The sequence below is a fragment of the Ambystoma mexicanum genome, chromosome 7p, assembly GCF_040938575.1.
Source record: "Ambystoma mexicanum isolate Mex_15411 chromosome 7p, UKY_AmexF1_1, whole genome shotgun sequence".
Lineage (NCBI taxonomy): Eukaryota > Metazoa > Chordata > Amphibia > Caudata > Ambystomatidae > Ambystoma > Ambystoma mexicanum.
In genome coordinates, this window is record NC_090939.1 from 273,954,766 (window position 1) to 273,982,442 (window position 27,677).

A 27,677-nucleotide genomic window follows, 5' to 3' on the forward strand; every position below is an offset into this window, starting at 1 on the left:
TGCAACCTTCCAACCACAATATCCTCCTGTGTTTGCTTTATCTAATACTATCTCTGTGTGGTACACTATCCTGCAAGGGCTTTTCTTAAATGTGTATTCCATACACTCGCAGACTTGAAAGTCTCTTACTTTTATTCTCTTTTCCCATTTAACAAAAAGCTCACTGGCTTCTTCTCATTCTGGCACTTGATTTGCTACCTTAACATTTATTGTCACTGCTTACCTTTTGGGGACTCACTGGCTCTTACTGGCGTACGTACTTCTTCCTGCAGCAAGCTGGTGGTGGTGGTCGTTCAGCGTCTCTTCCTGTCTCACTGCCTTCGGTCCTTGGCTTCTCTGCCTCTCGGGGTTCCTGCTGGGCTCTTCTGCTCTTTGATCAGTTAAACGCTGCCACTCAAAACCTGAAAACGCGGACAGCCTTTCTCTTCAGCCTCCTTGAGCTGGATGGCTTCACAGCACTTTGCAGAAGTGAGAGAAGCAGCTTTTTCCCTCCAGCAACACGCCCCAATCAGCTGTGGCTGCTGTTAAAATTTCACAGCTACAGGTATGCGCTCACTACAACTGTTAACTGTCGCCAACTGCTCAGAAAGTGCAGCTAAATGGAGTGCGTCCTTTCTTGGTCCTAGAACCTTCAAAGTGGCAGTTGAGAGGGCTCAAGCCAAACCCATGTCTATCACATGCAGTGTTCTGCAGGGCTCCTGCCTGTCTCCCTTGCTTTTTAATATTTACATCAAACCATTTCTCGATCTCCTCGATGATCTGGGTGTCCAATTTGCAAATTATACAGATGACACCCAGATCCTATTCGAGCTGTCTGGCAACTATCAGCAGGATGGTGCAACTGTGAATCATGTTTATCTTGAAATCCAAGCCTGGATGGCACACAACTCATTAGCGCTCAATGACTCAAAAATGGAGTTGCTTATCGTGGCCTACGGTCCTCGATTAAAGAAACTCAATTCTCAATATGACTCTTTTGAGGTGGCTGGTAACATAATCACTGTAAGCAAATCAGTGAAAACGTTGGGAGTCATGTTTGATGCCAATCTCTCAATAAAAAAAACGGTATCTCAGATTCGCTCATCATGTGGACATGTAACTAAACTGCTCCACCAGATTAAGCCATACCTCTCAATAAAACACAGATCTCTTTTGGCATCCTCATTAATAAACCCACGTTTAATAGTCAATTAATCGGCACATCTCAAGGCAACTTACATCGGCTTCAAACTACTCAGAATAGAGTTGTTAGGGCTGTATTTGTTTTAGCCAGACGGACCATGTCACTGCCTTCAGAAGGAAATTACACTGGCTTCCGATGAAGCAGAGAATTAGACATAGAATTCTCTCTCTCGCCTACAAATGGCAGAATTCAAATGCATCCCACTAAAAGATTAGTAAGAAAATCATCCAGCTCCTCTGACACTCTTCGGCTAAACCAGCTGATCTCATCTAAAAAACTTTGGTGATTGCAGCTTCAAATTCAGTGCTCCACGTGAATGGAATGCCTTGCTCCTGAAGGAACAAGTTAATTACCTGTAACTGTTGTTCTCCAGCATGAGTCTGGCATGGATTCACATGCCCATGAATATTCCCCGTCGTCAGGCCGGGAATCCTCGATATAGAAATAAAATCAGTATCAGTTTTGTTTCTGATCTATCTTTCTTAGTAGTAACCAATCACTGGTCTCTGGGTCATACTGCCCCCAGCCAATGACTGCCCTCTCCCTAAACCCCACCTCTGGCAGCCATCCTCAGATTTGGTAGCACGTAAAGTGGCAGTATGACCAAGTGAAGAGCCGCAGAGGGGTAGGCGGGAGGGTTCGCATGTGAATCCATGCCAGACCCATGCTGGAGAACAACAGTTACAGGTAAGTAACTTGTTCCTTCTCCAGCATGGGGGGTCTGGCATGGATTCACATGCTCATGAATAAGAGAATACATAGCAGTACACACATGCACAACCACGGGAGGTGGCAACAGGTTCAACATTAAGCAATACAACAACTCAACATTAAGCATCTCTTACCTCCTCACCAGGCTCACCTCAAGCGAACAGATTGCGCAGCACTGCTTGGCCGACCCTGGACTCCCGATCGACGCAGTAGAAGCTTGTGAAGGTGTACGTCGACCTCCACGTCACAGCCCTGCAGATGTCCAGCAGGGGCACACCAGACGGGAACGCCGTGGTAGCAGCGAACGCTCTGGTCGAATGGGCTCTCGGACGGCCGGGCAGCGGTCGGTTTGCCAACCGGTGACAGTGCATGATGCAGCCGGAGAGCCATCTGGAAATGGAAGTCTTTGAGAGAGCCTTCCCTTGATTCACAGTCCCAAAGTTCACAAACAGCTGTGATGTCTTCCGAAAACTCTTCGTGCGGTCCACGTAGAACTTCAGCGCTCTAGCTACGTCCAGCGAGTGCAGAGTCCTTTCAGCCAGCGACAAAGGAGACGGGAAGAAAACTGGCAACACCAAAGGTTCGTTGAGGTGGAAGTCCGACGGCACCTTGGGCATGAAGGAGGGGTGCATCCTCAGCACCACCCTCGTGTCGTGAAACGTCAAGTATGGCGGCTTGCAAGATAGGGCCTGGATCTCTCCCACTCGTCGTGTGGAGGTGATGGCCACGAGAAACGCTGTATTCCACGACAGGAACTTCAACTGTGCCGAATGCATAGGCTCAAATGGGGCCCCCATGAGCCTGTTCAGCACCACGTTGAGCTCCCACGCCAGGGCAGGGGCCTTCACCGGCGGGAAAGATCAGAACAATCCTTTCATAAATTCCTTCACCAGTCGATGAGACCACAAGGACGCCCGTCCCGTAGTTCTGGTGTATTGTGAGATGGCGGCCAGATGTATCTTGATGGAAGCGTGAGCTAGTCCAGCCTTGGCCAATGACAGTAGGTACGACAATACTTGAGGGGCCGTAATCCGCAGAGGGTTAATCTTCTGTGCGCGGCACCAGACAGAGAACCTCTTCCATTTATGTCCGTAGCACTTGAGAGTTGAGGACGCCCTGGCCTTTGCAAGAACCTCTCTGCAGTTGGCCGGGATGTCATACCCTCCAAACTCCAGTGCTGCAGGAGCCAGGCCTGCAAGTTCAGCGACTCCGGGTTGTGGTGAAGAATGGCGCCTCCTTCTCTGGAGAGAAGATCTGCGTCCGTCGGCAGCTTAACTGGTGTGGATGTTGACAAGTCCAGAAGGTCCGAGAACCAGATCTGTCTCGGCCACGCCGGTGCGACGAGGATCATCTTGCACCGGGACCTCTTGAGCTGGTTGATGAGTCGGAGCAGCAACGGCAGCGGAGGGAACGCATAAAGAAATAGGCCGTCCCAGGGGAATGAGAAAGCATCGCCCATGCTCCTCGGCTGGGGGAACCTGCTGGTGAACCTCCGCCACTTGGAATTCGTCACCGTCGCGAAGAGATCGATCTGGGGTTCGCCCCATCGACGGAAGAGTCGATCCACTTGATCCCGGCCCAATGCCACAGATCCTGGGCTTCCTTGGATAGGGGAGGGGATCTGGTTCCGCCCTGCTTCCGGATGTAGAACATTGTGGTGGTGTTGTCAGTGAAGATCCTCACCACCTTGCCCTTGAGGGACGGAAGAAAAGACCTGAGGGCCCAGAACACTGCGCGGAGCTCCAAGATGTTGATGTGGAGTGACTTCTCCTACGGGAGCCAAAGGCCTCTCGCGTGAAGATCTCCGGAGTGCGCTCCCCAACCTTCCAGGGAGGCATCCGTCGTCACCGTCACCTGGTGAGCTGGGGTCTGAAAGTCCGTGCCCGCCGACAGATGAGAGCAGGTACCCCACCACCGGATCGCCTGACGGAACGTCTTGTTGAGAGGGATCCTGTCCTCGAAGCTGCCCGTCAACTGAACCCAGCGGGCGTCGAGGAACTCTTGTAAGGGGCGCATCCGAAGCCTGCAAAGGCGCACCAGATAAATGCAGGATGACATCATCCCGAGGAGGGACTTGATAGATCTTACCCTGGCCATGTCCGTGGCCAGCAGACGCAGCACCTTGCCCAGAATGGTCCTGGTCCTTTCCTCCGACGGTGAGGACAGCTGCGCCACTGTGTCGAGCTTGGCTCCCAGAAACAGGGCGACTTGCGACGGAACCAGGTGGGATTTTGAAAAGTTGGAGAATCCCAGGTCCGTGAGCAGCTGGACGGTCTTCGCAGTGTGCTCCACGGCGAGCTCCCTTGTCCTTCCCCGGATGAGCCAGTCGTCCAGGTAGGGGTAGACGTGGATCCCCTGTAGGCGCAGCCGCACCACCACCAGTGCGAGGTACTTGGTGAACACCCTGGGTGCAGACTTCATTCCGAACGAGAGGGACTTGAACTGGTAGTGCCGCCCTTGGACCACGAACCTGAGGAACTTTCGGTGTCTTTTTAGAATGGGGATGTGGAAGTACGTATCCTCCAAGTCCAACGACAACAGGAAATCGCCCTCCTCCAGCTGTCCCAGCACGTGCTGGAGGGTGACCATTCGGAACTTCTGTGCCTTGATGTACTTGTTCAGTCGTCGCAGGTCCAGGATGGGGCGCCTTCCTCCGGTCTTCTTTTTTATGAGGAAGTACCTTGATTAAACTCCGGAGCCCCGAAGCCTCTTTGGGACAAGCTCGATGGCACCTTTCTTGAGCATCGCCCTTACTTCCAACAGTAGTTGAGGGACGCGATTTTCCTTCCTGGCCACGGGTGGAACGCGAGGGCACTTCTTCTGAAACTTGAGGGCGTGCCCTTGGGCCAGGGCGTCCAGCACCCAACGGTCATTAGAGATGGACTCCCACACGCTGACGAACATCGCCAGCCGGCCTCCCACCGGGGTGCTTCGGCGGGGGCACGACCCCACGGTCGGTTCAATCTTGTTTGGAGGCCGCCTTGCCTCCTTGACTTCCCTGTCGACGACGACGGGCACCACCTGACTTGCCGGGTCCCCTGTAGGCTTCCTGGGATGAAGATCTTGCCGCTTGGCAGTACGTGGAGGATCCACTTCCGGATCCCTTGGAGGCACCTTCTCTGCCTCCGGAGCTCCGAAAGGACGGCCGTCGTTGTTGGAGCACTCCCAGTGCCCGGGCAGTCTCCGTGTCTGTCTTGATGGCCCGAAGGGACTCATCAACCGCCTTCCCAAACAGGTTGTTCTCGTCGAAGGGCATGTCTAAAACCTTTTTTTTTTTTTTTAATTTTATTTTGAAAAATAAACAATACAAACCAAACTTGCAGCATTATTTACAATAAACTCGTGAATATCAATTAACGCTCTTTACTGCTCCCCAAATCCCCCCCCCCCCTCAAGAGCTTATTTGCATTTCTAGTTCTGTATCCACTTCGTGTGGCTGGGTATCGCTTCCTTCCAAAGCTGCAGGATCCACTACTGTGACAAACAGTCCTGTTATTAACATTCTCCAAGCCATCAGGTTACATACATCTTCTTCCCCGCAATTGCTACATGCCTCCTGCCACACCACCGTTTCAGCCTCCGCCCATTTTTGCAAGTCCCGCCACCATACCTCTACCCGTGGCTTGTGGCATTGCTTCCAGCCCATAGCTATCCTTCTTTTAGCAAGCACATATGCCAGGTCCCTCAGTTTCCCAAGGTGTTTAGTGTTCCGTGGTCTGGGAAACCCTCCCAACAGGCAGGCCCAGGCCGTATCTATGTTGAGCGGGACCCCTTTATCCGCTAGTTTCCGTGCCACTTCCCTCCAAAAAGCTTCAATCACTGGGCAAGACCAGAATGTGTGCGTCATATCAGCGTCTTCCTCATCGCATTTTAGGCATGCTTGTCTTCCTGCGTTTGCAAACTTAGATATTCTCTTCGGGGTCATATAGGCTCTATGCGTTATGTATAACTGTATCTGCTGCAATCTAGCATTTCTGGACACTTTCTTGTGGTATCCTATAGCACGTTCCCACATTCCATCGGTCATCTGTGCCCCACCTCCGCTTCCCAGTCCAGCCTCAGATGAGTCAAATCCTTCCCCACCCGGGTCATCACCATCTCATATAGTCTAGAGATCTCGTGCCCTCCCTCCGATATGTCATATATTGTTCCCATTAGAACGTCTAGCTCTTCCGCCAGTATAGTCTCTGGCCAGGTTTTGCGAATAGTCTGCACTAGCCTAAGATACGTGACATATTGGCCTCCATGCAAGCCTGTCTCTTCTCCCAGGTCTTCGAAATCTTTAATAGCCCCTTCTTGCCATATGTCTCCCAATGTGGCCAGCCCAACCGACTCCCAATAGGTCCTGATTATCATCCTGAGCAGGTTGTCTCCCCTAGCCAGGGCAACCAGCGGCACCTGTGGGGAACACGGGCACGGGCTCTCCATCAGTTGGCATACTCTGTGCCACATCTTCCATCTAAGCAACAGCATACCCGGGCGTTCGTTCATTTCAAGACTAGGAACCCAGATAATCTCTTTTAGGTAAAACGGGGTGCAGTCCTGCCCAAACAGCCTAGATTCAGGAGTTTCTTCATCAGATAACCATTTGGTCACATATTGCAACTGACTAGCTACATAATAGGCCTCAAAATTCGGCAGCTTAATGCCCCCTTTACCATGGAAGTTCTGTAGCTTCCATAGCACCACTCTATTGCGAGTGCCGTGCCATAGGAAGTCCCTACACATGCTGTTCAGTTTGACAAAAAACTTTTTGGGTATCAAGTATGGTATATTACTGAAGAAATGTAACAGCCTAGGCAGGACCACCATTTTGAGCATCGCCCCCCGTCCCATCATCGCCAGTGGCAGCTTCTCCCAAAACTTCATATTTGTGCAGATTTTTTTCACAGCCACCTCGGTGTTATGCAAGTGTTCCTCCTCCACCGTATGGTACACATCTATTCCGAGGTAGAGGAAGGAATCAGCCGCCCAAGGTACGGACAACACTGGCAACCGTTCCAGAGGGGCTCCTATATAGCTCCCCAGTGGGAACATGCTCGATTTTTGGGGGTTCACCGCTATGCCGGACAGTTCTGCATACTTTTCCATGACCTCTAGAATATACTGAAGATTTTCCTCCGGGTATTTCAAATACAGTAGCAAATCGTCAGCATATAAGGATATTAGGTGTTTCTCTCCCCCTGCTTCAATACCGACCATGTCATATTGTTGTCTGAGGTACACTGCCAGGGGCTCTAGGGCCAGAATGTATAACATCGGGGACCAGGGGCACCCTTGTCTGGTGCCTCTACTGAGTTGCCACCTCTCAGATATCACCGATCCTGTGCGTACTCTGGCCAATGGTTCACTGTACAACAATTTCGCCCACCTAACATAACTCGGCCCCATCCCATTTTCTTCCAGGGCCGCCAGCGCATGTCTAAAACCTTGTTGCCCAGTTGCCCAGCTGACAGAAACCAGTGTCGGCGATGTCCGTTGCCACCGTGATGGCGTAGTCTGAAGCAATCTCACCTTCCTGTAGGATTTCAAGGGCCTCCACCCTTTTTGCGTCCGGAAGGAAGTCCAACAGAGGGGCGATTTTGAACCACAACTCCCTGTCGAAGCGGGCTACAATATCCAGGGCGTTGGCCGCCTTGATAGTCCGCTGCGGATGAGATGACCAGTCGTCCCATCGTGTCCAGCTTCCTGCCCTCGCCGTCCGGTGGGGAAGTTGATGTCGAGGCCTATGCCCGCCCCCCCAGCTTTCTTCTTTGCCGCCGCCGAGACGACCGAATCCGGGGTAGGTTGCGCCCGAAGGCACAAGGGGGCAGTGTCGGGGACCCGGTACTTCTTCTCGTACTGGACCCTTTTTGCCGGCGCCGTGGCAGGGTTCTTGAGGAGGGCGAGCCCCTCATCCCAGATGTCATCAAGAAGTGGTACGGCGAGGACCGTCTTCCTTTTAGCCTCGCGCCGTTGGTAAAGGAACCCTTCCTTCTTCTATTCTGGGCAGAGCTGGAAGAGCTCGGATGCCCTGGAAATCATGGCATGAAAGGATCCAATCTCGTCGGGCCCCTGAGCAGGGGGCGACGGGGGACACCTCCCGTCGTCGCCTCCGTCGTCATCTGTACCTGTCGTAGCCGCGTCCGTGCCTGTATCATCCCTGTGGGTAGTAGACCGGGGGGAAGGCAGAGCATGCCGCAGAGGTTGGAGAGGTGGCATAGGATGCGTCGTCCTCTTCTTATGCGGTGGACTTTCCGAAGGTCCCGGCTCCGGTTCCCCCGTTGGGTCTGGCTCAGGTACCTCCATCGGGGGGAGGGGCAACCTTGTCCTTATCTCCGAGCATAAGGACTGAATCGCTGACAAAATGGCCGCCGAAGTGTCCTGCGGCACCGGACACGACGGGCGCGAGGGCCCTTGAGGAACCTCGTCGGCGACACCGCCGCTCTCGTCGTCGCCCTCGTTGGGATCCCTCCCGATGGGCTGGGCCTCTTCCACGACTTCGATGAGCTCTTCTTCGGAGGTCGTGTCCGTATCCACGATGGCCACCTGCCCCTCCCCCACCTTTTCCAACGAGGACTTCGTGGGGGTCTTCCCAATGGGCCTGAGAGACTCCCCCCTCCGCGGTGGCAGGGAGACTCTGGGTCCTGGGGTCGCCTCCACTGGCGTAGCCTCCACAGGCTGAGCCAGGGCCTCTGCGACATCCTCAATCAAGGTCTTAGCAGGGTGAATTAAGGCCATCGTCACCTTCTGTACGCCTGGGGCCTTCACCTTGGGGAGAGGGTCCGAGCCTCGCTCCCCCTTGCCGGAATCTTCGAGATCGACCGGGGCCTCTCCAGAAGCTTCGCCGGGTTCTCGGACTTCCTCTAACCCGAGCCAGAGCGTTGGGCTTGTGGTTGATGGCGCCGGGGAGGATGCGCCCAGTGCTTTAAGTGGGCCGGGGCCTGCCGGGGCCAGGCCCCGGCAGTCTCCATAAAGTGGGGCTGAGCCGGGGCCCAGCCGGGGCCCCCCGTCCCACACAACATTGGCGGGATGCATTATCCCGCCGTGGCCGCAGCCGCGACGGGAGATGCGCCCGTCAGTATGTCGGCCAAGCTGACAGAAGTGCCAGCCAGCCACAGCGACGCTGAGGCTGGTGGCACTTCTGTCAGTTAGTGTAACTCCCTCTGATGACCCCTCATCAGGGTCATCAGAGGAAGTTACTGTCCCTTTGTTTTCCCTCCCCAGGTCACTGACCCCCGCGGGCTCCGTGATCTAATATGCAGATTAAATCACAGAGCCCGCGGGTTCGCAGAGGGTGAAAGACACCTCGGGCTCAGTGATCTATGTGCTCTGAGCAGATAAATCACAGAGCCCGAGGTGCCTTTCTCCGTTGGCAAAGCTTTATAAAAGATGCCTTGAACTGTGTACGTTTCAAGCCATCTTTTATAAAGGTAGAAATATTTCTATGTTTATAAAAGACGGCTTGAAACGTGCACAATTCAAGGCATCTTTTATAAAGCTTTGTCGACGGACAAAGCCACCTTGCGCTTTGTTTTGTCCGTCATCAACGCTTTATAAAAGATGCCTTGACTTGTTTACGTGTCAAGCCATCTTTTAGAAACATAGAAACATGTTACAAATATCTATGTTTATGAAAGGTGGCTTGAAAAGTACACAAACCATAGTAAGGTAAGCACACAAGTGTGCGTAACTTACTATGGTTTGTGCACTTTTCAAGCCACCTTTTATAAACATAGAAATATGTAACATTGCTATGTTTATAAAATATGGCTTGAAAAGTACACACACCATAGTAGTACGCATACAAACATATAAATGCTCACATACATTTATATATTTGTTTGCGCAACTTACTATGATTTGTGCACTTTTAGGCCACGCCCACAATGAAAGCCACGCCCCCAAACAAGGGCCCCCCCTCAATTTCTTACCCCACTTAAAGCACTGGATGCGCCCTACCTGGCAGCCAAAGAGCCCGACCGTTCAGCGCTCCTGGTGCCCGCGGACTCGCGGTGCTTGGCCTTTTGTTGGGCCCCCGTCGCTGGGGCGCCCTCACAGGACTTAGAAGACCGCTCTGACTTCTTTTTCTTCTTCTCGCCTGACGGGCTCTTCCCTTCCAGCCAGTTGGCGAGACGGAGGTGGCGATCCTTCATGGTCCGCTCCGACATGTTCCCACAAAATGCACAGTCCTTCTCTGTGTGCGTCTTGTCCTCATGGAGACAGTAGAGGCATAACGAATGCTCGTCCTCCTTGAAAACATTCTGAAGCTGGCATCCAGGGCAGGTCCTGAACAGCTTCCCGGGCGTCGAGCTTCCTTTCTCCTGGGCCATGTCCGGGTAGGCCTCGGAACTTCTGGAATCCTCCAAAAGCATAACTCGACGAAATCTTCACCTTAGAGGGGCGTAGAAAATTCCGAAACAGATCCCCGTTGATCGGATGTAGAAATGGTGGAGCTTGAGGCTCTATTTAACCGAAAAATGAGAAAAAATCTCCTGAAAAAGTGCAAAAACGCAGCAAAAGCTCGAGATCTACAGCACGAGGACTCCCAACACTTGAACATGCGGTAAAAATCTGAAGATGGCGGCCAGAGGCGGGGCTTAGGTGGAGGGCAGTCATTGGCTGGGGGCAGTATGACCCGGGGACCAGTGATTGGTTACTAAGAAAGACAGATCAGAAACAAAACTGATACTGATTTTTTTTCTATACCGAGGATTCCCGGCCTGACGGGGAATATTCATGAGCATGTGAATCCATGCCAGACCCCACACTGGAGAATATTAAAACATCTCAATCGGTGACAATGTTTAAGAAAAATGTAAAAAGACATTTCTATTCAACCTGACAGAATAGAAATCTGTTCCTATTTTCCCTTTCTGCTCCTTCTCCCTCCTTTCATGCATCTTCTCTCGGAGCGCTTTGAGGCCTATGGGCATGTAGCGCCTTATAAGAAATAAAATAAATAAAAAATATAAATAAACTAGAGCGCAGCCTGTAGTCTTGGTCTTTTCAGCTTTGCATTACTGGGATCATCTTCCTCATCCCAGTATTCTTGTGTTTTATTCAAAAAGTGTGGGTAAGTGTTCTTTACGTGCAAGTGTAATGCTCACCTGATTCCCGCAGAGGCGCCGGTCTTGACTGGGTGAATGCCGTATCTTCAAAGGTGATGTGTAACACATGGTTGGCTCTTTGGGCTGGACCTCTGTGCACTGTATGTCTGACTCGATGAGTAAGATGTCTGCAGATAGAAAATATGGGATTAATGAACTGGGGTTATTGGGTGCCTCTCTCCTCTTCCCTTTCTCTTCTCCTGTAGAACCCCAAAGGTTAACGCCCTCACCTTAGGTAAGTGAACGCCGAGCTCTCCATCTGCCTCGGGGCAGGGTGCCGTAACCAGTTCCTTCACTGGATAAGGGTGCAGGCCTCTTGACCTCAGAGGACTGCTGTCCGTCGTTAACTGCACGAACGGTAAGTTCTGGGCGCTTCAAATGTCTTAAAAGTCTTTTGTAATGATATCTCTTGTTTTGCAGAGTTCCGGCGATGGCGGATGGCGGGCTGATGAGAGTTGAGGATCGAACCCGCGTGAGGAATAGAAGCGCCTGGAAGCACGTAGGTAAGCGCTTGTAGCCTGCTTCACGATGCGCACTAACTGTCCCTTTTATCTTGCAGGTACAAGTTCAGAGCTTTAAAGAAGCTGAAGGGTGCTGGAATACCCACTGGATTCGGCGTGGGAAGGAGTAATGGCACGTGAGTAATAAAGTTGCCCAATGTCTTTAAACGCACCTTCTTTTGTCTTTCAGATGCGGGATGCAGCGCCGAAGGCCTCCGGAGCGTGCGTAGAGCTGGTAAGCTTTTGTCTTTCAGATGCCGGAATGCAGTGCGAAGACCTCCGGAACATGCGAAGAGTAGGTAAGCCTTTGTCTTTCAGATGCCGGAATGCAGCGCAAGGCGTTGGTGACAGCCGATGGACCAGGTAAGAGATGCGCTGCCACTGAAGACCGTAGTGCTAACCTGTTCTTTCTTTATCTTTACAGGTGCTGCTGAAGACTGGATTCCAGGATGGTAAGCCTTTGTTTCCTTAGGCCCAGGATCAGAAGCAGAAGACACGATGAGCGTTCTGCTGCAGAGAATGCAGAATAACACAAAGCAAGATTCATCCATCGGGTGTGGTTTAAATAGCCTCCTGTAGTGCTTAGGTGTCTCCTTCCACAGCCACGCCTAGGTAAGAAAAGAGTTCCTGCTTTCCAGAAGAGTTCCAGTGTTCTGAACCTAGGGAGTGGCTCCTGCCCCACCCAACAGGAAAAGTAGTCCCAAACAGAAGAGGATCCGGGGTTCAACTGGCAGGTAAGTAAGCAGCATGGTCTGCTGCAGGTAAGTCCACCCAAGCATTATGAGCCCGGCGCTTCCAGCTCTGGGACTGGGCATCTTTATGAGCCTGGTGCCACTGGCGCCAGGACAGGGTCCAAAAGGTCCCAATTGGGACTGGCTGGCACGCGGAACCGGGGTTATGGGTCTGCTTCCAAGGGAGTCGGGCAAGTCCTGATCTTTTGGAAGCAGAGATCATGACAGCACCCCCCCTCAAGGCCCCTCCCAAACCGGGCTTCTCCGGGGGTTTGGGCTTGTTAGGAAATGTTCGATGAAATCTTTTGATTAGACGAGGCGCGTGGACATATTCTGCAGGTTCCCAGGATCTTTCTTGGGGACCGTAGCCTTTCCAGTCAATCAGGTAAAATAGTTTAGATTTGGAGATCTTGGAATCCAGGATGCTTTTGACTTCAAACTCGAGTTCTCCATCAACTAGAATAGGTTTTGGAGATGTAGTTAGTCGGGTTTGAGGTTGCACGGGTTTTAATAGAGAGACGTGGAAGACCGGATGTATCTTCATGTGAGGGGGCAAGTCCAACTTGACCGCTACTGGATTTACTATGGTAGTGATGGAATAGGGACCAAGGTATCTTGGGTTGAATGTGCGTGGTCCTTTTAGAGGTAGATATTTGGTGGATAACCAGACTTGATCTCCTACTTGATATTGGGGGGCTTCCTTCCAATGTTGGTCTGCTCCTTTCTTGTATTGTTCTTTAGCCCTTTGAAGGTGAGAAACGGCTTCCTTAAAGGCTTGGGTGATTGTAGAATGCAGGTGGTCTACTGCTGGTGTTCCAAGATCTTGGAGTGGATCCAACTCCGAGGTTCGAGGGTGACTACCGTATAAAAGAAAAAACGGGGTCTTCCCAGTTCCCGAGTGGACAGAGTTATTGTAGGCATATTCGGCTATCCAAAGGATATCTTTCCAAGTTTTTTCAGTTTGTTGTAGCATGCAGCGCAAATACTGTTCCAGAGTTTGATTGGTCCTCTCGGTTTGTCTGTCGGTTTGAGGGTGGTGGCTGGTCGAAAGTCTCACATCAATTTGAGCCGACCGACAGCAACTTCGCCAAAAATGAGAAATAAATTGACTACCTCGATCCGAAATTAGAACTGAAGGAAAACCGTGCAGTCGGACGATGTTTTCGAGAAATTCTCGGGCCAGAGTTGCTGCTGTTGGTAAGCCTTTGAGTGGAATGAAATGCGCCATCTTGGAGAATAGGTCCACGATTACTAGGATCGTATTGTATCCGGAGCATGGAGGTAGATCGGTGATGAAGTCCATAGAAAGCGTATGCCAAGGGCGAGGCGGGATGTCAATAGGGCGTAAGAGGCCGGCTGGTTTTTCCTTTTGACTCTTGTTTTGGGCGCATACTCCACAGGACATTATAAAGTCTCCGATATCTTTTTTCCAAGACGGCCACCAGAAGTAGCGCTTGATCTTTTCCGAGGTCTTGGTCATACCGGAATGTCCTTCCATTAAAGAATCGTGATAACAAGAGATTACCTTTTTCTGTAAATCTGTGCTGGGCAGGTATAACCGTTCTTGGAAATATAATAGGTTGTCCTTCACCGTAAAGTCCTTTCCCTGCAGATGCCAATTCTGTATGTCTGCTGGAGTTACCAGTAGCCTGGCTTTATCCTTAACTTCCTCTATGGATTGTGTGGCGATTACACCTAGAATTCTTTGTTCGGGAATGATAGGTAGAGGTTTAGGATTGATCAAATGTTCTTCCACTCCCATCCGAGAAAGGGCATCAGCTTTACCGTTTTTTGTACCAGGTCGATAGGTAATTATGAAGTCAAACTCGGCAAAGAATAGTGCCCAACGGAGTTGCCTAGAGGATTGAGCTTTTGCGGTTTTCAAATATTGCAGGTTTCGGTGATCTGTAATCACAGTAACGGTGTGTCGGGCCCCCAGAAGATAATGCCGCCAAGCCTTAAAGGCAGACTTGATAGCTAGAAGTTCCTTATCAGTAATAGTGTAATTGATTTCAGGAGGCGAGAATTTGCGGGACCAAAATGCCACGGGATGCAACTGATTGGTTACTGGGTCCTTTTGTGATAGAACTGCCCCCATGGCAAGGCTCGAAGCATCAGTTTCAACGATGTAGGGGAGTTCTGGGCGAGGATGTTTTAAGATCGGTGCAGAGATAAATCTAGTCTTCAAATTCTGGAAAGCTTGTTCCGCCTCAGTAGACCATTCAAAACGTTTGTTTTTCTTTAACAAGGCGGTGATGGGCTGGACTATTCGAGAGAATTCGGGGATAAACCTGCGGTAAAAGTTAGCGAAGCCTAACATGCTTTGAACACCTTTTACGGAGGATGGCGATGGCCATTTGAGAATTGCATCGACCTTCTTTGAATCCATACGCACTCCGCTAGGTGATAATATGAATCCCAAGAATTCAACTTCAGTCACGTTGAAAACACATTTTTCCAACTTAGCGAAAAGTTTGTGTTGACGCAATCTCTCGAGGACCATTTTCATGTGTTTCCGATGTTCAGTTTCCGATGAAGAATAAACGAGGATGTCGTCAATGTAAACTACAACACACACATCTATGAGCTCTCTGAGGACATCGTTTATAAAATATTGAAAGGCGGCCGGGGCATTGCAAAGTCCGAAGGGCATGACCTGATATTCAAATAGCCCATACTTGGTGCAGAAGGCCGTCTTCCATTCATCGCCCTCTTTTACTCGTACCAAGTGGTAGGCTCCTCTAAGATCCAGCTTTGTATATATGCATGCTTTTCTGACTTGGTCCAGGAGTTCAGGGATCAAAGGTAACGGATATCTATTCTTAATGGTGATCTGGTTCAGGGCGCGATAATCTATACAAGTTCTAAGGTCCCCTTCTTTTTTTGGAACGAAGAACAAAGCTGAGGAAGCAGGGGACTTGGAAGGACGAATAAACCCATTCGCTAGGTATTGATCCAGGTATTGTCGGAGGTGAAGATTCTCAGGCTCGGTGAGGGCATAAATTCTACTACAAGGAGGAGTAGATCCAGGTATCAGGTCTATCTGGCAGTCATAAGACCTATGAGGCGGTAGAGAGTTAGCCTGATCCTTCCAGAAAACATCTTGGAATTCTAGGTATTCAGGAGGTAACTGGGGAGCCTCCGAGGAAATTGCTGCCAGTGCAACACCAGGTCGAGGGTGACAAGTAGAGACACATTCTGGAAACTGAACCGTTCTTGCTCGCCAATCGATCTGAGGATTGTGCTTCTCTAACCAAGGAATTCCTAGAATAATCTGGAACTGAGGGGCCTTGATCACATCGAACACGATCTTCTCATGGTGTCCATCTTGACTTACTAGCGTCACTTCTTGGGTGGTATGCATTACTGGTCCGGAGGCTATCTCCGTACCATCCACCGTAGTAATGACGTCCTTTACAGCCTTTGGACAAAGAGTCAGATTCATCCTCAAAACCATTTCATGATCCACATAATTGCCAATGGCACCGCTGTCGGCGTAAGCTTCAATCGCATGTAATCGATCCGGATGTTCAGGGCTAATGAGGACCATAGGTATCACGAAATGCGAGGTCACGGAACTGGTTTTAACGCTCGGCAAGAGGACCTCTATTCTTGTCGGGCGAGGTCGTTTCCCTGCTCAGAGTTTGTGACCCTGGTAACTGCAGCTCCTACTGCCTTCTTGGCTGGTTTCACCGGACAGTCTCGAAGAAAGTGCCCCGAGTTTCCGCAATAGAGGCATAATTGCAGCTGTTTTCTCCTTTCCCGCTCCTTTTGTGTTAGTGGTCCTTTCAGGCCCCCTATTTGCATGGGTTCCCCGGAGTCTACTCCTTTGGTAGGAGTTGGTGGTTTGGAAAATACTCGAGCATCAAACTTGGAACGATCGGCCTTCCTGTTCTGCAGTCTGTGGTCAATTTGAACGACTAAGTCAATATAGTCCGAACAGTCTTGCGGGGGATTCACTACTTGGGCTAACACATCTTTGAACTCTCCACGTAGACCTCTATAAAACAGCGTAATCCTTTTGTCCTCAGGCCATCGAGTTTCCACTATCAGTCTGTTGAAAGACGCAATATAAGCCAAAAGGTCTTGATTACCCTGTCGCAATGAAAGGAGCTCATTGTCCAAGGCCTGCCCCTGTGAATGTCTTGCAAACAGTTTTTCCATACTGAGCTGAAAAGCTTGAAAATCATGGAGAACCGGATCATCTTGATTAACTAGAGGGATCGACCAGTCTGCCGCATTGCCACTAAGGTACGAAAGCACGATCAGTTGGAAAGGCTGCTGGCCGGCATAAGAAGTGCAACCGGCACTGATTAATGAATACTGCAAACCTCTTTGGGTCACCAGAAAATCGTTCGGGCGGAGCCAGAGGTACATTCCCAGGTAGGTTGATCTGCACTGGGTTCGTAGAGGATGTTGAAGGAAGATTTGCCCCTGATGCGGGTAACGGAGTTTGTCCGTCTTGTGACTGTAGCAATTGTCTAGCGAGATCGTCTGTTCGCTCCTTGGAAATAATCAGTTCCCTTCTTAGAGCATTCGTTTCCTGACGGGCTGCATGCACTTCTGCTCTTAGTTCCCCAAGTAACTGGGCTAGTTGGTCGGTATCTGAGGTTTCCATAGCGCCTGGGTGGGAGTTTTGCGGTAGGCTTTGTGTTCTGTAACGCTCACCTGATTCCCGCAGAGGTGCCGGTCTTGACTGGGTGAATGCCGTATCTTCAAAGGTGATGTGTAACACACGGTTGGCTCTTTGGGCTGGACCTCTGTGCACTGTATGTCTGACTCGATGAGTAAGATGTCTGCAGATAGAAAATATGGGATTAATGAACTGGGGTTATTGGGTGCCTCTCTCCTCTTCCCTTTCTCTTCTCCTGTAGAACCCCAAAGGTTAACGCCCTCACCTTAGGTAAGTGAACGCCGAGCTCTCCATCTGCCTCGGGGCAGGGTGCCGTAACCAGTTCCTTCACTGGATAAGGGTGCAGGCCTCTTGACCTCAGAGGACTGCTGTCCGTCGTTAACTGCACGAACGGTAAGTTCTGGGCGCTTCAAATGTCTTAAAAGTCTTTTGTAATGATATCTCTTGTTTTGCAGAGTTCCGGCGATGGCGGGCTGATGAGAGTTGAGGATCGAACCCGCGTGAGGAATAGAAGCGCCTGGAAGCACGTAGGTAAGCGCTTGTAGCCTGCTTCACGATGCGCACTAACTGTCCCTTTTATCTTGCAGGTACAAGCTCGGAGCTTTAAAGAAGCCGAAGGGTGCTGGAATACCCACTGGATTCGGCGTGGGAAGGAGTAATGGCACGTGAGTAATAAAGTTGCCCAATGTCTTTAAACGCACCTTCTTTTGTCTTTCAGATGCGGGATGCAGCGCCGAAGGCCTCAGGAGCATGCGAAGAGCTGGTAAGCTTTTGTCTTTCAGATGCCGGAATGCAGTGCGAAGACCTCCGGAACATGCGAAGAGTAGGTAAGCCTTTGTCTTTCAGATGCCGGAATGCAGCGCGAGGCGTTGGTGACAGCCGATGGACCAGGTAAGAGATGCGCTGCCACTGAAGACCGTAGTGCTAACCTGTTCTTTCTTTGTCTTTACAGGTGCTGCTGAAGACTGGATTCCAGGATGGTAAGCCTTTGTTTCCTTAGGGCCAGGATCAGAAGCAGAAGACATGATGAGCGTTCTGCTGCAGAGAATGCAGAATAACACAAAGCAAGATTCATCCATCGGGTGTGGTTTAAATAGCCTCCTGTAGTGCTTAGGTGTCTCCTTCCACAGCCACGCCTAGGTAAGAAAAGAGTTCCTGCTTTCCAGAAGAGTTCCAGTGTTCTGAACCTAGGGAGTGGCTCCTGCCCCACCCAACAGGAAAAGTAGTCCCAAACAGAAGAGGATCCGGGGTTCAACTGGCAGGTAAGTAAGCAGCATGGTCTGCTGCAGGTAAGTCCACCCAAGCATTATGAGCCCGGCGCTTCCAGCGCTGGGACTGGGCATCTTTATGAGCCTGGTGCCACTGGCGCCAGGACAGGGTCCAAAAGGTCCCAATTGGGACTGGCTGGCACTCGGAACCGGGGTTATGGGTCTGCTTCCAAGGGAGTCGGGCAAGTCCTGATCTTTTGGAAGCAGAGATCATGACAGCAAGTGAGCTGTGAATGACTTGCAGGCAGAGTCTGAAAAGGTGTTTTCATGAGACTTCAATACAGATCTTGAGAAAAGGTCTTCCATATTCTTCCTAGCTGGATGAGGGGAGGTGTAACAATATGCAAATAAGGCATTGGGTATGGATGGAGTATCCTCAAGAGAGGAAGTGGAATGCCATGCCTTGTCCAATGGTTCCCTGCTACTCCTGCAGAGGTAGGAGGTACCCCCACCCATGTAATCCTTATTTAGCCGCCCCCAGCGTCAGGATCAGGTAGCGGCTGCTGTCCCCTGGCCACAAGGGGAGAGGTCACTGCTGGGAAAGGAGTGATGACATCATCAGATTCATCACACTTCTCTTGATGTTAGACAGGACTCGCAAGCACCAGCAGGAATGACTCCCGTCCTCTGGCTTCTTAAGTGTTCCACAAAGTTAAGAGGATGATCCTCCTCTCTTGGTCTTTCACAAGGTTTCCAATGTAATACCAAGGTGTATGCTTCTCTTCCCTGGCCTTCTCAATCTTCACAATATTCAGAGGGACTCTCCTCTCTTGGCTTCTCTCCCAGTGTTTTGGCAAAACCCCAGGTGCACTGTCCTGCCAGGTCTTGCTCTTTCTTAGGCCTCACAATGCCAAGAGCACTTCCCCACTCTTGGCTTTTCTCAAAATGTTCTGGCAAAACCCTGGTTCACTCTCCTGCCAGGTCTCGCTCTTCATAACACAACTTCATGTAAACCGGTATGGGTCCCAGTCCCTTATTCCCCCTCTCTGAGAATCTGGCAGCCATGGTGCACCAATCTCCCAGGTACCGCCATGAGGTAGATGCCTCTTGGTACAACACGATTTCTCATGTGGGTCCCAGGCCCTTATTTCCCTTCACTAGCAGACCTGGTGTACTAACCTTCCAGGTACTGCCACGAGGAGGATCGTTCTGGATGCACCTTGGTTTCACAGGTGAGTCCCAGACCCTTATTTCCATTCTTTGGGAATGGGGCAGACCTGGTGCACTAACCTCCCAGGTACTTACACTCAGTTTCACAAATGGGTCCAAGACCCTTACTTTTTTATGTCCCTGCCTCAAAGGGTCATGTGAGAAACCTGACAGTGTTCTCCCACCTACTCCTGCGGGATCCTCTAGTCAGGTGGCCAGGGAAGGGCCATTGTTTCTGGATACCGACCCTGGGGGTGGACAAGTGAGGGAGGATCACCTGAGTGGAGGGTCACGGGGGATTGGGAGGAGAACGTCCAAGGGCGAGACATGGTATACCCCTTTCCCTTTTCACCTCAAAACCCCTTCCCTCAGCTTTCATTGGTTATTTTCACACCAATACCATCACCCCCTCCCCATTTCCAACCAATACTGTGACGAGGAAGAGGCAGTAGGGAGTAGTGAAGATTTCCCATAGAAACAACATGGGAGTGTAAGGGAAACTGGCTGTAGAAAGTACTTAAATTGTCCAATTGATAGAGTCAGGCATTCACTAATTATCCCTCACACCCGATTCCACTTGACTGCCTTTCCAACCATAAAAGGTGTGGTTCTGCACAGCTGAATGAGCGAGCTGGGGATGTTGTTTGGACCACAGAAGCCACAGAGCAGAGAGCAGCAGGATCGACGTGCCGAGACACTGGCCCGGTGTTTGGGGGCTGCAGCGTTGTTAGGGAGCCGTGTCTCAAGAGAGCCGGAGCAAAGCATCTTGCACACTGCTGTTGGCGAGTAAAACATTGCTTGTTGCCTCAGGACCTGTGCCGGCCCAAGGGTGACTGAGGGGCAGCTGATCAGACTCTGACCTCAGGCCCGCACAACCATAAGAGACCGCATGTTGCGTTGCTACCCTGGTGAGTCTTGTGTGTGCGTGTGTGGGGGGAAGAGAAGAGAGACTCAGGAGCATGCGACTGACTGAAGCAAAGCGGGCAGAAGAAAATGCATGAAGCGGCACAGAGCGGAAAAGAGGAAAGAAAAAGAAACAAGTAAAGAAAGCAGATTGAGAGAAGAGTAACGTGATCGAGAGAAAGTCAGAAAGCAGAGCATGCAAGGGACACAAAAGGAAAATGATTATATTAAAGAGGGCATGAGCGACCTGAAAAGAGAGAGAAGGGTGCAAGCGACCCCTCAGAGTGGAAAAAGGTGCCAGTCGGCATGAAAAGGAAAGTCAAGAAAACAGAAGGGAACAAGAAGGGGCGCAGAAAGCCTCTGAAGGAAAAAGGAAAGGAAAATCAAAGAGAGGGGTTAAGGCTCGGAGTGGTTGCGCTTAGGAGGAGAAAATAACCTGTTGTTTTCGAAAGTCTCTGATGCTAACCCTTTGAGAGAACTGTATATGAAAAACAAGGAACATCCTGAACTCGTGTTTTCTTTTAAGCTTAAGAGGGACCTAAGATTGGGGAAGGGAACCCGAAGAGGCCTATCAAAGTGGAATCTTGACTATTTTGTGTTACTGAAGGAACTGGAGCTTGGGGAAGGGATCCCTGAGGCATTAACTACATTGACATTGTCTGGACTATGGAGAAGGTCCTATGAACAGTCCCCTTTTGAAACTGTCCAACCTACCTCTAGTGAGAAGATCACCTGAAACTAATCCTGGTTTCCTATTTTTTGTTGAACCACCACCTTTTGCCTTTGAAATACTTCCTTACACATTTTTGTCTAACTGTGAGGGCAAGCATAGGTTTAGACTCAGACAGATTTTTATTTTGGACTTCTAGACTTCGACTGCCCTTAGAAACATCAGTTAATTTTAAAAACATTTTACATTTTTTTAAAATGATGTTACAGTTTATTACAAACTTTTCATAAATTCATTATTTCCAATCTTTTCCTTAATTCATCCAAAACATCTTTAAAATCATTAAATCTAAAACATAATTTAGTCCAGAAAAAGCCCTTATTCTATTCATCCAGTTATTGGTGGGGAGATTCCCATTTTCTTCACCTCAGGCAATTGGAAGAGAATTCTAGGCAATTTCAGGTTGCTTTGGTAATTGTTAGCCTTGTGTGGACCACTCTTGCCATTTCTGAGGCTCTCTAGAATGTCTCCTTCTCTAGTTTGCAAAGAATCTCTTTCTGGGTCTTCTTCTCGGCTTTCCTTTCGTCAATCTAGGTTTAAAATGTCCTTAAGGAACCTAGCCATTGTAAATATCAGGGAGTTCTGTTCTCTTATCAGGAACACGTGCCACCATTCTTGCTGTGTTAGAGACACCAAAATACAACTATCAATTGTCTGCTTGATTTTTATTTTCGCAGAACCTGCAGTATGCTTCCTCCTGATTGATTTGTCTTCTTATTGCCAAGATTTCTCTCATTGGTAGTGTATTTAATCAGAGTCTCATAAATATATCTCTTGCTTTCCCACATGGGAATTTTCTCAGGTAGGCTGGTAGCTGGTCAATCGCCCGACTTTCATGCCAAAGATCCAGGGCCATTTTGTAGTTTGCTCTTTTCTCTTGCGTATCTATCCAATCTTGCTGGCAAATTTTCCTTTTTGCTTCATCTGGGTTGTTTATTAGCATTTCTTCATTTATGTTCAGCTCTTTCAACCATGCTGTGCATTTTGCAAACCATTCTCCCAAGACTCCCTTTTCACAGTTTGATCTTTCTTTTGTCTTCTCCAGCAGTTTAAATGGTAAGGCTGTTTTCTTTAGGGTACATTTGCGGAAGAGGCTCAGGGTTTTCCATAGTACCTGCGATTTCAATGATTGGCGCGCTAACTTATATCTAATGAGATAGATTGGAAAAGTTGGTGATAGGCATAATACTTTTCACCAATATAAGGTCTCTATTATGTTCCAGTTCTACCATGTCAACGATAGGATGCCTTCTGCTCCATATGTTAAAATAGGGGACACTTTATGTTTGTAGAAATAGATAAGAGGTATCGTGGTAAACTTTCCATATTTCCTGTGAAGACAGCTCACTTGTATTGCTAAGCTTATTGCTTCATCTCAGGTCCCTCTGCCATTCATACTCCCTGATTCTACCATTTACCAGGGTCCCCAAGTATCTTATTGATGGTATTTGTGCCAGACTGCTGTGGGCCACGTGCCATTTAAATCTGTTCTTTTTCCTCGTATTCCTCACCGATCAGCCAAAGCTCACAAGTTTGGTCTTTTCTGCATTTATTTGGATCCCGTTGTCTTTCATGTAAGCTTCCAATGCAGTTAGTCTCCTTTGCAGGCCGATGGGTGTGCGGTCTAGTCTAACTAGGTCATCTGCGTAAATAACCCACAGTATCTGATGGTCCAAGATCCTCGGGGGGTGGAAGGCATTAACATCTCTTTGATTCTTGTTTATGTCTGATGTAAATAGGTTATACAGAGCCAGAGACATAGGACATCCCAGTTTTAGCCCACAGAACGTTTTTATGCTTTTCGTTAGTGTTCCTTTCTGGATTTACTAGATTCATGGGCACTTTCAGTCAATTAGCTTTTGCCATAATAATGTCGATGCTGTTGAACGCTTGTTTTAGGTTGAAGGCAGTAACATCAATTAAGGAAACAATTCCTTTAGTGTTGGGGCCAGTTAGGCATTACACCAAACCAGGAACCTTTAGAAAGAAAGGTTTTGAAAAAGTATCCTTGATTCTGAGTCTCTCTTGATGCCATGCCTGTCTCACAGTCCCAACAGCCTTTCCAGCCCTCCAACCCTCCTCTGGGCGCTCACTGGTCTCTCACAGCTTTCCTTGGAGGCTCTTCTCCAGTTCTCGGTGTCTCTCGCAGGTTACAGGGTCTGCGGCTGCTCTGCAGCGGTTCTGTGTCTCTGTTAGGCGAACTGTTCTGCAACCCCTTCTCGTACTGCACAGCTTTCGTGTTCCTTGGGTGAGGGTAAAACCTTGGTTCCACCAGTAAGGAACTCTCCAGCTTCTTTCAGCACTCTGTACTTCGCCGGATCACCAAAGTTCCCCCTCTCTCTGGTAGGCAAACTGGACCACAGCCCCTTCTCATCAGAACACAATATCCATGCTCCTTGCTCCTCCAGGTAGGGCTTGACAACACCTACTGGTTTCCCTCTTCTATTTTAACTATAGTTGGACCAATTGGAAGCCCGTAACCACTAGACTGTTCATTGTGGCGCTCAAAGGTGATCCTCATGCTTCAGCGCTTCCACCATGTCACAGTAGTGAGGTTTTCATTACTCACTAAGTTGTAGGTGCTCTTCACCGTCTCAGTACTGATCCTGGGGACTCCTAGAGAGTCAATTGAACTCTTCCTTGTCCCAGTACTTTTAAAGGGGACGGAGTTCTCAAACCTTCCGACATCTGGTACAGAGTCTGTTACAGAGGTGAAGTGGACAGCGCAGAAGTGTGTGTGGGAAGGTGATATGTTATCAGATTACTGATTGCTGAACGCCTGTTAAAATTACTGAAGAAGCGTAGCAAAAGAAAGCAAAAGTCCAGCTACTAAAAGTGTTAGGTGATCGAGGAGTTTCTTACCCGACAGTTAAAGCTTCAGATAATATTGTCTGAATAAGGCTCTTTTAAAGATACAGAACTACTTTCAGATGCAGTATCCAGACCACTCATATTCTCCCACATAATACAAAAGGCTAAACTGTCAGGAAAAGTGGACCAAGGAAATGATATGGCACTCGTTTGATGCCACTGAGATGGGCAGCTGTATTGGGTCCTGTGACGAATAACAGGATTCTGTCAAGAGAGAGCCTTTCCCTGTGGGGCTACAGAGGTGAGTCTACTTCGCAACACCCTCCCTAGGGGTAGAGGCAAGCAGGACCTCACCAGGATGGACTCCCGTTCTTACGAGGAACTCCCTAAGAAACATATCAATAATATACCTCCAAAACCATCTGATGAACAAAGGTGTAAAGAACATGCCAAAATATGTCACTGTCATCAAGAAAGTCAGATTATTCCTTTGAAGGAAAAAACTACATTGAACTGAGATGAGGAAAAAGGTCTCTGGAGGAATACAGAGCATAAAACAAACAGAGAGAAAGGACTGTGACACTGCCACAGGGAAGTCCCAGGGAAACGTAATAAAACAGGCAGAGACTCGGAGGAAAGAGATAGAGCCCGTGAGTTATGAACTTGCCCGCAGGCATATGCTGGAGAAGAGGTAGACGCACGGCATCCCATACCAAAGAGGAGACAGACTGAAACTTCAGGTGCGTGGCATTGAGAAGGTAGAAAGAAAAAGAGAGAATCTGCGAGTAATTAACTTGCTTGCAGACGTATACTGGAGAAAAGCTGTACTTGCGGTGTCCTATGTTAAAGAGAAATCTGAGTGCAACTGTAGACTTGCAGTGTCGGAAAGAGAGGAGAGAAGCAGAGGTGTACTCATCCCAAGCGAGAGCTAAGCAGTGGAGATTAGTTATTGGCATTGAATGAGTAGTAAATACTGTGAATGGGGAAAGACTGAGGAGCAGATTGAAACAGAGACTAAGGGCCATGCCCAAAGTGAAACCAAAGACACTTAAATGAAGATTAAAGCCCACGTAACCAAGGGAAACGTTCTAAGTGTTGGATAAAGTTACCCTATGAAAGGAAAAGAATACAAATGAAATATGGCAAGAAGAGAAAAAGGAACGCAAGAGTAATCAAGTGAAGAAGAAGTTTGAAAACCTGAAGAACACTATTTAAACTGTGTGGAGGCTTCGATATTGCCAGGAGCTTGGAGCTATTTAGCGCCTGGTTATAGCCCAGGGGAGCATGGTTAGCTTGAAACCAACAGCTACCAGGAGGTATGTTTTACTCCTGTGACAAGTTGCGCCATACAAACCTAGCTATGCAATATTAACTCTGTATGTTTGGGAATGTATACAAAGGAGAATAAAGAACACACTTAAGGGACAGTTCGAGAATATTGGATAGTATAAAATGGACAAAAAGTTAAGTGTGCATCTGGCGCAAAGTTATATTTGCTGCGCACTATGTGCTAGTTACTGGTTCTCTAGAGGTAGCGCCTGCCGAACTGGTTATGCCCAGTACCCATGAGCTGCTTTTTGCTCCTGGTCAACAAATCCAAATTTCGATCTCTGTGTGTGACTTAATATAAGTAGTTACCAAGAACTACTTGAGAATACGTTACTGAACTGAACTTGGTGAAGCACCAGCTTACAGGAGAAGGGAGACCTTCTCCTGATTGTTGTTGTTATAATAGTGGTAGGCTTAGAATAGGTTAGTTTGGCCAGTGGACTGATCCTCATTTGGACTCTAACTGACGACTGACAAGCACCTTAGTTAGTGCTGTTAGATAGGGAAAACCCTTAGTGTAGTTAGAGATAGACATTTATTCCTTTCAGTTAATAAAAATCATCAGTGAGATGGAAAGTCCTTCTTCTGACCCGCCACAGCGCCCAATGCTAAATTGTGGCCACAGTCTTGGTGAAGGAATCCTGACTGGAAGGAAGAGCAGCGAAAGGTAAAAGGATTCACAGACGCAGGGGAGCGACTGTGGGGTATACAGCACAGACATCAGCACACAAACCTAATTGCTTGATGCTGGTTCTTTTGCAAAATAAAGTGCACAAGAATTGCAAGAGGAAACTAAGACTGGAAAAAAAACTCACCATCTATGTTTGAAACTATCATGAAGCTACTCCATACACTGCATGCAGCAGGAATGCACCACATGCATGTATGGCACCTTTACAAATTAGAGGTTTAAAGAAAACATTTTGAAAGCACTCAGAAAAAAGAAACTAGGCGTTATACTTGTCATTGATGTGGAAAATATTTTGATGCCCCTGCATATGGATTTAGAGAACATTTAAAGTGAGGTTATGGCATAAGGCAAATTCCTGTCATACATAAACCATAATTTCTTACAGGCAGTTCCTTGGTCATCCGACATATCATCACCCAGTTGAGAAAAAACAATCCAGCCATGATCTTCTTGTGCTATTCTAGTAGCACTGTAAAGACTTGAGATGCTGCATAAGAAAGTGCCTATAATGGTTAATGTACTCCATTGTACTATTGCACCCAAAGAACACTATCGCATGGTGGAGAGTCCTCGACACATGCACAGAATTACTTTTCATGAGCAACACCGGTATTGTTTCTCCTGGAGTTTCTGCATATTAAGTTACTGAATTTGGAACACGTAATGACAACATTCAACATAGTCTACATCGATATTCAAAGAATAAAACAACAATATATACAAACGCCTTCCTGTGCATACAGTACCTGATGGAGGTGGTGGTCTCTGTGGTGGGGCTGGTCGAGCCGGTGGCGCTCCTGGACGTGGAGGAGGGGGGCGCTTAGGCTCCAAGGCAAGCTGAAGAGACTCTTTCTGTTGTGATATCGGTTGGAAGTCAACTGGAGAACCTTTTAAAAGAATTCACAAGCACTGACTTAAAAATAAAAAATTCTTGCTAACAACCAAAGGAAAAGAGCAATAATTCAACAATAGTGACAGTGGCACAAGTCAATACCATTAGATTTCAGTTCACCTGAATTATGGGAGCCTAGCTATTAAGATGGATTTCTGAACTCTGTCCTGGAGGGGCAGAGGTTCAGAAGGCCAGCCTAGTTTCTTGGAACAGGGTAACCTCTGGACAAGCCAGACCAATCAGGGTAGCGATGGCGGCGGTCAAGACTAAGTCTCAAGAGGGGTGAGGGTGAATGAAAGCCCGCAATGAGCACACAAAGAAAAGACGCTTACAAATTACTCCAGACAGGTGTTATATTAAAAGGCCTTTGTAACATCGACCATAGTAAAGAATCACGGTAAAACTCCAATAAACCAACACATCACAAGCAATACAATATATATACAAGACCAAGGGGTCTAAGGAATTAGAAGCACGAAATATGCAGACCACCTAGATGGGCAGGAAAACAGGCAGTGCAAGTAATCGTTAGACCCAGTTCGACATCAGAGGCGACCTAACTAGAAAGAAGTCCGAGCCCTACGAAGAGTGGAGCCTTGTGCTCAAAGGTACCTGCACACGCGGGTGCCAACGGGCAAAGGGGAGTCTCTTGAGGGAAATCAGGCAGTTCAGAGAGGTGAACAAACCGATGATGAACAGTTCCCCGCTACTCAAGCGCGGCCTCCACTTGTGGGCAGAAGCAGGACGCGAGTGCGGAAAAGGGTTGATGTTTACGACAGCGATGGAAAGCCATAGGCTCCTGCGGGAGGGCGACCGGTTAGGGTATTGACTACTCACCGGTCCCCGATGCAGGCAGACCCAGGCTTCTCCGGTTCCGTTTTGGTACTGGCAGGTTCAGATGCGATCAGCAGGATGTCTCGACGCCGTGTAGATTCCACGACAGCAGGAGTCAGGGTCGAGGGTGTCCCAAATGCAGCGAACACGCACAGATTGTTACCACAGCAGGGCAACTCGGCAAACGCGTGTATTCCGATCCCAAAGCACAAGTCTCACTTCA

The 27,677-nt window shown here is 48.9% G+C and overlaps 1 protein-coding gene across 1 annotated transcript in view; it reads right to left on the minus strand.

The window, feature by feature from the left end:
- The window catches only part of SYNJ1 (synaptojanin 1), a 1,805,713-nt gene that overhangs the window by 257,976 nt on the left and 1,520,060 nt on the right, over window positions 1-27,677 (minus strand). Inside the window, exon 24 of the mRNA XM_069636346.1 lies at window positions 26,475-26,615. Within this exon, the coding sequence (XP_069492447.1) occupies window positions 26,475-26,615 (141 nt within the window). The remainder of the gene's footprint in view (window positions 1-26,474; window positions 26,616-27,677) is intronic.